At 42.7% G+C, this 15,345-nt stretch overlaps 1 protein-coding gene across 1 annotated transcript in view; it reads right to left on the reverse strand.

Moving 5' to 3' along the window:
• PLXNB2 (plexin B2) overlaps positions 1-15,345 on the reverse strand; it is a 337,927-nt gene that overhangs the window by 141,454 nt on the left and 181,128 nt on the right. The window contains exon 3 of the mRNA XM_054022660.1: positions 4,540-4,621. Coding sequence (XP_053878635.1) covers positions 4,540-4,541 — 2 coding nt within the window. The 5' untranslated portion in view covers positions 4,542-4,621. The remainder of the gene's footprint in view (positions 1-4,539; positions 4,622-15,345) is intronic.

A 15,345-nucleotide genomic window follows, 5' to 3' on the forward strand; every position in this document is an offset into this window, starting at 1 on the left:
AACTCCTGAATTGCAGTCTTGGATCTAACAGGCTCCCTCTTTGGCCCTGGGCCACTCACTTTGGTCAACACTCCCAAACCTTGGGGCCTCAGATTTAGAGCCTAAATTCATATTGAGGTATCAAAATAACCGGCCTGAATTTCAGGTGTGCAAACACTTGGAGCTCCAATTGAAGTCTATGACAGCTAAGGGTGTCCATCCCCTCTGACAATCAAGCTAGTTAGTTAGCCGCCTAATCTTCAGCACCCAACTTTGAAAATGCTGGCTTTAAACACTGCTTCAGTTTCCTCATCTATAAATAATATTTACCTGACAGGTGTTCTGTGAGGATTAGCTAATATTGTGAGACCACTCTTGAAGATCAAAATGTTATTAAGCATTCTGGTGGGCTGATATTTTGAAGTTGAACTTGATGCCACAGCTCTCCTAAAATGCTAAGAATTTACATTACTGTCTCCTCGATATTAAATTGTACAAAGTAAATACTGTGGTAGGTTATTTGGCAGGAATACCAGAAAGTAAAAGATTAATGTGCAGATCTTCTACATCTCAAGACAGACAAATTTATTCCTTAAAATATAAAAAAAGTGTTCTGGAATCTGAGTGCATAAGCATTATGATACAGTTCTTAATTACATGATCGTATACAATTTTTTACACTGGATCCCGGTCTCATTTAATACATAGAGACCATAAGCTTATGGGCCACCCAAGCCACAACATCCACGTTAGTACGCTAACTCGAGCCCCACTAGTGGAAGTCTGTCTACCCAGGCAGGGAGGCTCACTCCCAGCTGCAATATAGACATACAGCAGAACCTCAGAGTTACAAACACCTCGGGAATGGAGGTTGTTCATAACTCTGAAATGCAACTCTGAACAAAACAGTATGGTCCTTTCAAAAGTTTACAACTGAACATTGACTTAGTACAGCTTTCAAACTTCACTATGACTTAATTTAAATGAAACAAGCACAGAAACAGTTCTTACCTTGTCAAATCATTTTTTTTAAACTTGCCCCCTTTTTAGGAGTCTACATTTAAAATAGTACAGGACTGCACAGTATTTGCCTTTGGGGGGTGGGGGGGGGAGTCAAATTCAAGTGTCTCAATTCGCTTGTCTCCGCCCCCCCCGCACACACACACACGCGGTTTAAATCTAGTCAGTCTGATCTTTTGGCTCCTTGCATGCTTTCTGCTTCCGCAGCCCCATGTGCACTGTCCCATTCCATCCTCCCACATTGACAACCCCCTTCACTCTGCATAATTAGCATGTCCCAGTGCAATTACCACCTTCCTGTCCCCTTCTGTCTTTCCATCTCTCCCCACACAACCTAGTTTTACTGTTGTTGCCCTTCCTCACCTCTCTTCCTTCCACCATCTAATTCAGCTGTGAGGGGAAAGCAATGAAGCAAAATTTCTCCCACCTTTTGGTTCCAGTTTGACTAATAAAGTATTTGTAAGCACAAATGCTTAAAAGTATTTTTGGAGTAACAAAACAATTCAACTGCAATGCCAAATTAATATAACGTGCTTCAAACTTATCTTAATCATATAGTTTTTCCACATTTCTGTGCCAAAAAAAATCATTTTTATTGCACAAATCCATTCTGGGTGTTCTGTGCCTCTAGGTACCATAGGAATACAAAATAATTAAGTCTTTTAAAAATAGTTGCTATAAAGAGGCATTGTCCCACTCCATATATCTGCTAATCCAGTGCTATCCCAATCTCTTAGGGCTGGTCTACACTAGGGGGGGATCGATCTAAGATACACAACTTCAGCTACGCGAATAGCATAGCTGAAGTCGAAGTATCTAGGATCGAATTACCTGGGGGTCCACACGGCGCGGGATCGACGGCCGCGGCTCCCCGTCGACTGTGCTACTGTCGCTCGCTCCGGTGGAGTTCTGGAGTCGACGGGGAGCGCGTTCGGGGATCGATATATCGCGTCTTAACGAGACGCGATATATTGATCCCCGATAGATCGATTACTACCCGCCAATCCGGCGGGTAGTGAAGACGTACCCTGAGACACTGCGGGATTAGTATCTGACAAAGAACTCAAAATTTAGGAAGATATGCTTCTAATTGCAATGCATTACTGGTACAAAGGCACGTATATAAATTAGAAATGATGTTTCCACTCAGAGCTTTAATCTGTATGTTCATAAAGTTAAAACAGATGAAAAACAATATGTATTAGAGATCACATTAATTCTGCCACAATGGATAAAAATGTTGACACTAATTTAACTAACTGGTATGTTTTTCTATTGAAATTGACAGAGGAACATATATAGCAAGAGAGTTTGCCAACACGGTAACCATCAATTTAAAGCGGCTTGCTGTTGTATACTCTGAGTTTCGATGTGTGAATAAAATGACTCATTTCCTGAAGATGAGGTTTTATATATTTTGAACGGCAATTTTTAACTTGTAAGCTATTTTGAAATTAAAATCCTATACTAAATGTCTCTATACCCTGCTGCATGTTTATTTCTTTACAAGATTCTGCTTACTGCATAAGCATGAGAAAACAGAAGGGGAAAAAAAATGTGAAATGGGGCACTAAGTGATGAGACTGACATGAAAAACAACTCAGTCAATCATAATGCAAACATGCTGGTTCAACTGCAATACAAGAGTGTTCCCCCTTCCCCATGCCCCCCGTCCCGAGACTTCAGGAAGTTTGAATGTATAGTTATTGCCACATGTTCATTAAATATATCTTGCTTTGGTGTTTGTAAGACACATCACTGTGGTATTTAGACGGTGAGTCATAAGAGCAAAGCACTACACACAACTCAAAAATCCTTAGATTCTCAGAAAATATCACTGGCTGAATCAGGGTCATTGTAATGCCTTAGGGACGGGGCCGGCTCCAGGCACCAGCCTGGCAAGCAGGTGCTTGGGGCGGCCGCTCCAGAGAGGGGCGGCATGTCCAGGCATTCGGCGGCAATTCGGCAGACGGTCCCTCACTCCCGCTGGGAGCAAAGGACCTCCCGCCGAATTGCCGCCGCAGATCGCGGTCGCAGCTTTTGGGGGGGGGGAAGGGCTGCTTGGGGCGGCCAAAACCCTGGAGCCGGCCCTGCTTAGGGATCATCCCCAGATCTTCAGGACCAGAACAACCAGTGATAGCTCCTCGGAAATCCTTCCAGGTTTTAACTCCACTGCATGTTAGGAGATTTTTAAGATTTGATCCTGCAACCATCAACTTCTCTAGTGAAGCTTAGACTGACGATGTGCAGAGTAGGCACCAGGTAGCACTGTATGGACATTTGTTCAGTGCAGACATGATCAATGAACCTTATATACCATCCTGTTGAATCTCTACTTAATTTAAGTAGATCCCAATAACTTCTAGACACAACAACAATCCCATAAGCCAAAGTTGCCCTCCTATAGATGGTCGATGGTTTTTGCACTACTGACAGGCTAGTAATTTTATGAGTTTACAGAAACTTGCAGCCATAGGAAACAGAAGGTGAGACTGTTGAGAAAATGTAGTAAATTAAAAAGACTGGAAGAAATCTGTGGCAGCATGGTTATCACTATCATTATAGCCACTCAGAACCTCCCATGGTAACAGCAAGGATACAACTCACTCAGATCTTTCTGTTCCAAAAGCACACTTAAGCAAAAGGAGAACTTCCATTAGCAGCAGAGTCTATGACACACAGATAACGCGTTCTAATTCTACCTATTAAAAGGTATCATAGCTATTACATAGGTAAGGTATGTAACAATATTATCAAACACTCCTAGACCAAGGAGAAGTAAAATATGGTATATGCTCTCAATATAGATTGCAATAAAACTAACAGTTGTGAAATATCATTATGGGCTATACACCGATGGTGATGTAATAACATTTTTTAAAAGGATTTAACATATTAACTGGAGTTCTTAGCTTACTGTTAGAAAACAATTGCCTCTAGATTTGAAAAAATGACTTCCAGAGGGCAGTAATGCTCTCAGACTGAAACTTCAGGCATTGAAAACTCTACTTACCATGAAATAGAAAAACATTGCACTGAAATTTGTATTCTAAATCCAAATCTTCAGTGCAAAAATACACACAGCTATAGATACTACATATGGGGCAAAATAAACCTAAATCCCATTTGAAATGGAAAATAGGTCTACAGTACAGGACTCAGGGCCCAACTGGTGTTTGAACAGATTGTTTAAAACTGGCATTTACTGACAGCCCAAGATTGCCTCTTTGTTTCAAGCAGACATGGATAGCTAACAACACTAACAAGATCATGGTAACAGTTTAAGTTGAGTACTGACTACACATTTTTTAAAGTTTGTCTTTTTACAATTAATAAAAAAAACACAAGTCCTGATTGAGCATTCTTGGTGTGCTCAAAATTAGCCCCAAGTTCCATAGGAATATTAAATGTACTGGGATTTCAAAATTAGGTCTTCATTTTGGCATCATCTGCTAGTTTACTGAATCATTTTTATGGTTTCTGATCATACAGCACTAGCAGTTATAAACTACTTTATTTGTGAAAAACTGAAATACTTACATTCACTTTTTCACTAACTCTTCTTTACTGCACTTAGTTCTTTTCCAGGACAGTTTTAAATCTTCTTCTTTTTCACCTTTACCTATGAAAAACAAGGAAAAGAATTACAAAAATATCCATTATATTGATTCTTCTTACACTTCGGAGTACTTATGTAAGGTGTTCTGTAATGGTTCAGAACCGTGTATTTAAAAAAAAAGTATATAGAGTCAAGTTTATTTATTTTTAAACAAATTTTTGCCATACCATAAGTTTGAATCCCAAGACTAAACGGAGCACTGCTCTGGGTTCACTCTCAATAGGCAAGTCAGACATACAATTAATTGCAGACAGATGACTAATCACTAAAGAATTGAGAACTCATATGGTACAGTACCTGAAAGAATGTATGTTTTATATTAAGGATTGGGTTTTGTATGTTCTGACTGCACTCTAGGAGAACCTGAGCACTCTCACCTTCCATTGTCTGAAGCGCTCAGCACCTTGGCAGGATCAGACAGCTTCAGAATACTTTGTAGAGGGGAAACAGCACCTAGACATCTAAGGGCAAATAAAATACTGCCTCATTAGCACTCAAGACCACTACTCTATTATAAAAATGATGTCAAAAGGAAGTAAAACTAGGCTGTTCAACTTGAATATGAAGAGGATGACTGTTTTGGAAGAAATCTCCAGCAATGGATATCCATCAGTAGGCAATACAATACTGTTTTTTTCCTTACAGATACTTTCCATAAGCATGTACAGATTAGTTTATTAACAGGGGGTAGCCGTGTTAGTCTGTATCTACAAAAACAACAAGGAGTCTGGTGGCACCTTAAAGACTAACAGATTTATTTGGGCATAAGCTTTCGTGAGTAAAAACCTCACTTCTTCGGATGCATAGAGTGAAAGTTACAGATGCAGGCATTATATACTGACACATGGAGAGCAGGGAGTTACTTCACAAGTGGAGAACCAGTGTTGACAGGGCCAATTCAATCAGGTTGGATGTAGTCCACTCCCAATAATAGATGAGGAGGTGTCAATTCCAGGAGAGGAAAAGCTGCTTCTGTAGTGAGCCAGCTACTCCCAGTCCCTATTCAAATCCAGATTAATGGTGTTGAATTTGCAAATGAATTTTAGTTCTGCTGTTTCTCTTTGAAGTCTGTTTCTGAAGTTGTTTTGTTCAGTGATAGTGACTTTTAAATCTGTAATAGAATGACCGGGGAGATTGAAGTGTTCACTTACTGGCTTGTGTATGTTACCATTCCTGATGTCCGATTTGTGTCCATTTATTCTTTTGAGGAGGGACTGTCCGGTTTGGCCAATGTACATGGCAGAGGGGCATTGCTGGCACATGATGGCATATATGACATTAGTAGATGTGCAGGTGAATGAGCCCCTGATGGTGTGGCTGATGTGGTTGGGTCCTCTGATGCTGTTGCCAGAGTAGATATGGGGACAGAGTAGGCAACGAGGTTTGCTACAGGGATAGGTTCCTGGGTTGGTGTTTCTGTGGTGTGATGTGTAGTTGCTGGTGAGTATTTGCTTCAGGTTGGGGGGTTGTCTGTAAGCGAGGACTGGCCTGCCTCCCAAGGTCTGTGAGAGTGAGGGATCATTTTCCAGGATACGTTGTAGATTGTGGCTGGACTTCAACAATTTCCACCCCACCATCAACCTCAGCCTGGACAGTCCACACAAGAGATCCACTTCCTGGACACTACAGTACAAATAAGTGATGGTCACATAAACACCACCCTATACCGGAAACCTACTGACCGCTATACGTACCTACATGCCTCCAGCTTCCATCCAAGACACATCACACGATCCATTGTCTACAGCCAAGCCCTAAGATACAACCGAATTTGCTCCAACCCCTCAGACAGAGACAAACACCTACAAGATCTTTATCAAGCATTCGTAAACCTACAATACCCACCTGGGGAAGTGAGGAAACAGATTGACAGAGCAAGACGGGTACCCAGAAATCACCTACTACAGGACAGGCCCAACAAGGACAATAACAGAACACCACTGGCCATCACATACAGCCCCCAGCTAAAACCTCTCCAGCGCATTATCCACGATCTACAACCTATCCTGGAAAATGATCCCTCACTCTCACAGACCTTGGGAGACAGGCCAGTCCTCGCTTACAGACAACCCCCCAACCTGAAGCAAATACTCACCAGCAACTACACATCACACCACAGAAACACCAACCCAGGAACCTATCCCTGTAGCAAACCTCATTGCCTACTCTGTCCCCATATCTACTCTGGCAACAGCATCAGAGGACCCAACCACATCAGCCACACCATCAGGGGCTCATTCACCTGCACATCCACTAATGTCATATATGCCATCATGTGCCAGCAATGCCCCTCTGCCATGTACATTGGCCAAACCGGACAGTCCCTCCGCAAAAGAATAAATGGACACAAATCGGACATCAGGAATGGTAACATACACAAGCCAGTAAGTGAACACTTCCATCTCCCTGGTCATTCTATTACAGATTTAAAAGTCACTATCATTGAACAAAAAAACTTCAGAAACAGACTTCAAAGAGAAACAGCAGAACTAAAATTCATTTGCAAATTCAACACCATTAATCTGGGCTTGAATAGGGACTGGGAGTGGCTGGCTCACTACAGAAGCAGCTTTTCCTCTCCTGGAATTGACACCTCCTCATCTATTATTGGGAGTGGACTACATCCACCCTGATTGAATTGGCCCTGTCAACACTGGTTCTCCACTTGCGAAGTAACTCCCTTCTCTCCATGTGTCAGTATATAATGCCTGCATCTGTAACTTTCACTCTATGCATCCGAAGAAGTGAGGTTTTTACTCACAAAAGCTTATGCCCAAATAAATCTGTTAGTCTCTAAGGTGCCACCAGACTCCTTGTTGTTTTTGTAGATTAGTTTATGTCCCTTTAAGCAATGTCCTGTGTATGCCAATATATGCAATAAAGGATTGTGAAACTACTGTCCCTAGCAAACCTGGACATAGTCCTAAACCAGGCTACTAGATTCAAATCATTCCCCACCCCAGTTCACCTCTGGATCGGAGTTTGTGACTATGGCCTGCTGACCTCTAGCTCCCTCAAGGAGTGTTAGTTGAAGGCCTTCACCTTTGGAAGTCATGCTTCATGGTGGTTTGTCAGCACCAGTGTGCTTCATGGCACCTAAGACTTATTTATTTTGTAAAAAATTTGACTGGGTTTAATGTTCTTTGCATTGCATGTGTCTAGTTGCCATGGTAATAAGCACTATTTAAGGGTACACACAATTCATCTCTTCCAACCCCACTTCCATTCTCTGATAATACTTTATTATTCTTTATGACGTACCAATAATTTGCTCAGAGCTATACAAGACAAAGGAAAATCTGATCCCTTTTTGAAGGAACTTGCAATCAAAATAGACAAAGATCAGACACAAAGATGCTTTGGAAAACTCAGGGGCAGGGCCGGCTCCTGGGTTTTGGCCGCCCCAAGCAGCCCCCCCCCAAAAAAAAAAAGCCGCGATCGCAATCGCGATCTGCGGCGGCTATTCAGCGGAAGGTCCTTCGCTACGAGCGGGAGTGAGGGACCATCCGCCAAATTGCCACTGAATAGCTGGACGTGCCGCCCCTCTCCGGAGCGGCCGCCCCAAGAACCTGCTTGCCAAGCTGGTGCCTGGAGCCGGCCCTGCTCAGGGGTGCTGAGTCAGGGCACCTTTCTGATCTTCAGTGTTTGAATCTGAAGAAACAAGGATATGAATTTGAAAGAAGGATGCTTGATGCACTGGGCTAGAGGGGTCATTCCAAGCAAGAAGGCGGCATGAAACAGAGCAGGGCCGGCTCTGGCTTTTTGGCCGCCCCAAGCAAAAAACAAAAACAAACAAACAAAAAAAACCCACCCTGTGGTGCGGCCGGAGCCAGGGGGACTCCCTGCGCTGCAGATGTGCCCTCGCTAGCGCGGGGAGGGGGATGGGGCGGGGGGAGAGAGAGAGAAGGGGGCGGCCAGGGCTTCAGTGGGGCGCTGCCATGCGGCCCCTCCCACCGCGTTGCCTGCCACCTGGGCTCCGCGCCGCTCCGGTCGGCTGAGAGAGAAGGATGCCAGCTGCCCTGCTGGGCTTGCTGCAGGGCGCTCCCATCCTCCGCACCGCCACCCCCTACAGGGCAGCCAGAGCGGAACAACAACAAAAAAGTGGCCATGCAGCCCTAGGATTGGGCGGAATGCCTCCTCGTACAATCTGCCGCCCCAAGCACCAGCTTGCTCGGCTGGTGCCTGGAACCGGCCCTGAAAGAGAGAGTGGCGAGGGGCCCTTCATTACAGCAAGAGGGCAAAGGAGCGGAGAGGCAAGAATTGAGAACCGAGATGTCAGCATGGGCAGAATGATGCAGTCCCTTCAAGGAGGGGGCGAGAATTGTGACCTTTACACAGAGACTTGAGGAGGAGTGTGATGCAGCAGAAAAGGCAAAAAAAAAGATTTTAGATGTTCTGGATAGGCTGGAGTTGAGTACCACAGGAATCAGGATGGGCATAAAAGACGAAGTTGTAAGCAAAGGCAGAAGCTAAGCAAGACATTAGCAAGTGTTTTAGCCTCAAGGACAGACAAAGGGACGATTTTAGTATCTTGTGGAGAAAAGACCAACATCTTGAATGTGTGAAGGAAGGGGAGGCCCCGCAACTTTAGTGTCAGAATCATGTGGAGGATTGTGATGTTAAAAATCAAGAAAAAAGGAAAATGATAGGGTTTGTGAGCAAACAGGTGGGTCTCAGTTTTCATCTTGTTGAAATAGAGCTCACACTTTGCAATTACAAGTTGTCTTCCATTCAAGGCTCTCTTTACAAACATTCATGAATTTAGCTTTACAACTACCCATGAAGTCGGTAACAGATGGAGGAAACTGTGGTAACAGAGATTAAGCAACTTGCTAAAGATTACACTGAAGTCTTTGATAGAGCCTATAAATAAAACCCAAATCTGCAAACTCCCAGTTCTCCTGTATCTTAACTACAAGGCTCTCTTTCCTCAATGATAATTTACACACACTGTCAGCAGTACCACAAACTCCATTTATTATGAAAATCCCTCCCAATGCACCCAAAGAAACTAGCATGTGATAAGTTGACTGCAAATGTGTCAACTATCACAAGAATGTAACAATGTCTTGCATCTGAAGAAGTGAGGTTCTTACCCACGAAAGCTTATGCTCCCAATACTTCTGTTAGTTTCAAAGGTGCCACAGGACCCTCTGTTGCTTTTTAAAGAATGTAACAGTACATATCAAGCACCCAAGCATTTTAGTTTGTATTTGCTAGCTAGCAGTGCCAGAGAAGTCTCCACCAAACTGTAGGTAATTTAGTGATCTATAAAAAAAATAAGAAGCCTCTTTCATGATAAGCTCAAGGTTTGTGCCAGATTGCTACTCTTCACTCCCTCCTTCCTCAAACTGAGTCATCAGGTTTCCAGCCTTCTCCACTCTCAGTGGCAGATTGTTTTGGCTGGATTAAATTGGGTACAGGTGATACCATCTACTGCAAGATTTTTTTTTAAACTCTTGTTCATGCCACAACAGCTCTTTTTCAACATCTTAAGAGCAAGTGACACAGGGGGCTTGGACATTCATATTTGGATTTCAGCCTCCAGCAAAGTATGTGAAAGGTGCTCAGCTGTAGATATGGTAACGTAGGCTCCCTGCAGGCTGTGGGCTCTTATTACCTTGCCCCTCACAAATACACTAAGTACCACAAGACATAGGGTCTTTGCAACCAGCTTCCCAGAAACCAAAATCTATGTGCCAGTAGCATATGTGATCGATCTACCCTGACTATATTCACTCTGACATAACTAATCGCGCCCAACTTTGTCCTCCATAATGCAACCATTGTCCTTTCTATCAAACACAAGTTATCTCCAAGACATCAAAAGATGAAGAATACCACACATGGTAGTGTAGTTAGCACTGTCAAAATATATAAGCAGTCTAGGAGCAATTGCTGTACTATAAAATACCTGGCAGAGTAACTTATTCTAGCACTGCAAAATAAGATGCTCTTTGAGTTGAAGCAGGGGCTGATAGATCATGTCAGAGCACAAGCGACTTTCACTGAGGCAAGGCTGAATCTTAGGAGGACAGCCCCCCAAAAACTGTTGCTGGAAGTTTGAAAAATGGTTTCAGAAGCCACAAGGAGCAAAATGTGGAACTCTGGCTACTAAATCTTCTGCTAATGTAATAATGAGTGATAACAATAGATTATATACAATTCTTTTTACTCATAGACTTGGACGCAGGCTATAATCTACTTTTAAAAGATGAGGACACAAAACATGGAGAGGTCAAATAACTTCCCCAAGGTCATATAGACTTTTACACTGTTTCATACCCTTTATCTGGCCATTTGGTTAGTGTGCCTGGTACACTGAACAGCGCTGGTAGTTTTCCATATACTTGCCTATTCTTGAGACTTTGTTCACTTTGAACTAGTGATTCTCATATTCGGAGAGACAGGAAAGCCCTGTCAGACTGAGTCCATGTCTGTATAAGGGCAAAACATAAAATTTCCTAATAGCGGATGTATCAGACATTAAGCAGATACTGAACATGAGCTTAGCCAAAAGGGTCTAAACCAGGCATGGCCAATCTGTGGCTCCGGAGCCACATGCTGCTCTTCAGAAGTTAATATGCGGCTCCTTGTATAGGCACCGACTCCCGGGCTGGAGCTACAGGTGCCAACTTTCCAATGTGCTGGGAGGTGCTTACTGCTCAATCCCTGGCTCTGCCCCAACTCTGCCCCTTCCCCTGAGCCTGCTATGCCCTCGCTCCTCTCCCTCCCACTCCGAGCCTCCTGCATGCTACAAAACAGCTGATCGGGAGGTGCGGGGAAGGAGGGGGAGATTCTGATCGGCAGGGCTGCAAGTGGGCGGGAGGCGCTGGGGGGGGCTGATGGGGGGCTGCTGACGTATTACTGTAGCTCTTTGGCAATGAAAATTGGTAAATTCTGGCTCCTTCTCAGGCTCAGGTTGGCCAACCCTGTTCTTAACATATTGTATTTAAGTTTCTAATGAACTTTCTACTAAATTGTTATATTCTAGCACCAGAGTAGCCACATACCCTTCCCATCACCATCAGCTCCAGTTCCCAGCTGCTCTCCTGGTGGTTAATCTTCTCCATGCTTCCTTTCTCTACCTCTTTGACCTTAGTCCACTTCCTATTCATTCGACTCATTTGCTCCACAGCTTTCCTCTTAGGGTATGTCTACACTTAGCATGGATCAACACTCCAGCAATCAATCCACTGGGGGTCAATTTAGCAGGTGTAGTGAAGACCCGCTAAATCGACTGCAGATTGCTCTCCCATCAGTTCCACTGGAACGAGAAGAGTTTCTCCCGTCGACACCGCAATAAGTCAACCTAAGTGCCGTCGATTCCAGATACGTAGCTGGAGTTGCATAACTTAGGTCGACTTAACCTCATAGTGTAGACCTGCCCTTAGCTTCCTCTCTGTCTCCTTCCAGTAACTGTCCCAACTTATGGTGTAATTGTTCACTTGGGTGGATCAATCAGATCCTCCCTTCAATCCACTGAGTCACTTCCTCCAGTTAAATCCTCTGGTTTTCAAGTTTCAATTGACCCTGCTTTTCTATCCTAATTTTTACTGAATTTTGATGAGTTTTTTTAATCTGTCCCATACAACTCATAGCTAAGCCACTCAAAGTGAAAATAATGAAATTCTGTTAAGGAAAGCCCAGCATGTGCCAAGACAAGGTTTTTTGTCTGGCTGGATAAGACTCAAAAGTGCAGCACAACCACCTTTACTCTGCCCTTCCATTATAATCTTTCTATAGTTTGCAGCATGACTTACTTTACTACTATAGAATTTCAGGATTTTCAGTTTTAATTTTTTTTTTTTTTTTTTTTACTACTCCATTCATTTCAGTTAAATTTGTTTCCCTTTACTATCTGAGAGACTTGTAGGACCCAACTCCAAAAAACAGTAAATGTCTGCGTCATAAGTATATTAAGAAGGACACTATTCAAATAAAATGACATTATTAGTAGTAGTATTAACATAGTGCATAGGAGCTTTAGTGTCAGACCAGGACCTGACTGAACACAAAATTTACATGAAATTACAATATGTCCAATGAATCTAAACACTCAAGTCAGTATATAAACTCTCATGGAGGCCCTAAATAGATCCACCCAGCAAGTTTCCATTGACATCACACCAGGCGTATTATTACACATTATGGTTGAGATTTTGAAAGCAGTCTAAGAGAATCTCGCTTCTAACCCACAATGAATTCCAATGGGAGTTGGGTGCCTAATTCCTTTCAGTTCCTTTGCTTACGTATTTGTGAGGATTTTCAAGTGTGTGGGCACACAGTATTCTAATGATTCACATATAGAAACATACATACATAAACCCCCTCCATCCCCCTGTAACCCCAAATGTGGTAGTGAGATGCATGATAGAAACTGTATTTATTATGCCTCAGACTGCCTCTCCTGCTCTCTGCCCACTACATCTACCCCCTCAAGGTAACTTTACATTCAAAACAACTTGGAAGCTTTCAGACAGGTAAATTTTTAGAATTAAAAATAATCTGCCATGGAACATTTGCCTTCTTCCTTCTCCCAACCCCTTAAGAAATTCCTACTCACTCCCCCCAAAATTACACTGCTCTAAGAGAGGTCAAGCAATGTTCTGCTCTGGACCAACAACAACTTTCTCCCTATTAGACATTCACTAGGATTTTGCCCTGATGGGGTTTAAATGTGCTAAGTGACAGGACTTCCCCCAAGGTCATAATTCCACAGTAGAACCAAGTTCACCATAAGAAAATTTTCCCTGGTATTCAGCATAATATTGGCAGACATCCAAACATCCATGCATTCAGAGCTACCTAATAGTCTCCCAACTTTAGATTTAGAGTCTCTCTTACCCCCTTGCCCTCTCCCCTTCAATGATCTGAAATGATACTGCAGTTTTCCTCTCACACAACTATTATACAATCATATTTCTTTTGTGTGTTCAGGGAGACAAAAAAGACAAAGCGGGGTGTGTGTGTGTGGGGGGGGGGGGGGGAGAACAAAAGCCCACAACAACAACCTTGGATAATATGATTCTAATTCAAAGGCATTTTTGAAAGTTGAAGAAGCTGTGTTGCCAAATAAATTTGCTGAAGATCATAGGAGCTGATGAAATCTTGAACCAAATAATAGACTAGATTAGATTCGCCCTAAATTTTTCAAACTAATAAAAATATGCTTGATCTAACAGTGAAGTAGCTACAGGCACTTTTAGATCACAAGCATCACTAGGCCTATTTCACTATGTTAGCTGTGTTCAGACTTACAAGTACCTCTGTTCTTTCCATAAAATATCCTACCATTGCTGTGTGTGGCTGGTTTGAAAAAACAGCCATTAACTGCTATCCCAGGGATACAAAATACACCAAAATTGTGCTATGATCAATGCTCAATCAAGGTTGATTGTGCAACACCCAAGGACAGAGTTTCAGAGTTTTTCACCTCAAAAAGAAAATCAGTATTTGTTTTATTACACTCTTCCTCTTCCATCTTCCCACAGGTGAAGGAATTTCACAGACACAGTTTTATTTCAGAGTGTGCTGATTTTCTATTGATCTGGCCTGACCTGGATTGGAAATAGGATCCTACATGAAATAAGATCTTTGGCTGCTCAAACGTGCTCAGGTCTGCAGAGGAGGTTAAACAAAAGGGAAACAAAAAAAGATGTTAACGTTTTTAAACACACAGGGCTTGTAAAAGCTCATTTTAAAGTGCCCTCCATTTCTCTAGACTGGAAGTAATATATTATTTCTAAAGAGCCTTTTCTATCAAGCCCTCAAACTGCTTTATTTATACAGTGCCATTGGTGTGCATGGTGCCTTAGAAACGTGAATTTTAATGGCCAAAGTCATCCAAACCACAAATGTAATTAAGGCAGTTTAAAACTGGCCCCACAAAAAGACTTTTACCCTGCCCCAGAGATTTTACAATCTACATGCCCAGTCCTGCAATTCCTTAATAAAAAAATCACATAGCCAATGGGAATACTTGCATAACAGTATGAAGGATTATTCCCTAAGTACGCAGACTGCCTTGTGTGAGTAAAAAGCAGGCAGGCTGGTGGAGAGAGAGAGAAACCTTACAGATCCAGAGGCAAAGGCAGCCTTGGAAGGTGGAGCAAAAGGAGGGAAGTATGGTTAGATGAACATAACAAGGAGGGGAGAAAGTGATGAGGGATAGGGGGACATAAGGACTCAGCAATAATAAAATTGAGGGGAGAGGAGGGTGTAGATATGGAGAGTTCCTCCTGAATATTGCAGATTTTTGCCTTTCAGAGAAAGGGAAAGGAGTTAGAGAAGATAACTTTGAGCAGGCAGTTTAGAGCTTTACAGAAACTATTTCAGTTTCACAACGCTCAGATAAGGGATCACATTCCCCCACTGAAATTCATGAAATGCAGCCTCCTGTGGAGTGGAGCACAAAATTCATGACATTTTCTGACAAGCCATACAACTGTAGTGTGTCTGTCTGTGTGTATATATATATATTTTTTTTTAAGAGAGAGACTGACCCTTTGGGTACCTAAGGTAGGTAAAATCTGCCCCAGACAGGTCTTACACACTATTTTTGGAGTTTTATTCCCTGTGCACAGCTAGTTAAACAGTGCAAAAACAAAGTCGACACAACTAAAGCTAGTTAGAAAATTCACTGAAATTTAAACATTCCATGGGAATCAGTAAATTTCAACCAAGTCCCACTGGAAACCAGGCAGGTTCCCAATGGACTCTTGCCT

Source organism: Malaclemys terrapin, chromosome 1 (genome assembly GCF_027887155.1).
Source record: "Malaclemys terrapin pileata isolate rMalTer1 chromosome 1, rMalTer1.hap1, whole genome shotgun sequence".
Lineage (NCBI taxonomy): Eukaryota > Metazoa > Chordata > Testudines > Emydidae > Malaclemys > Malaclemys terrapin.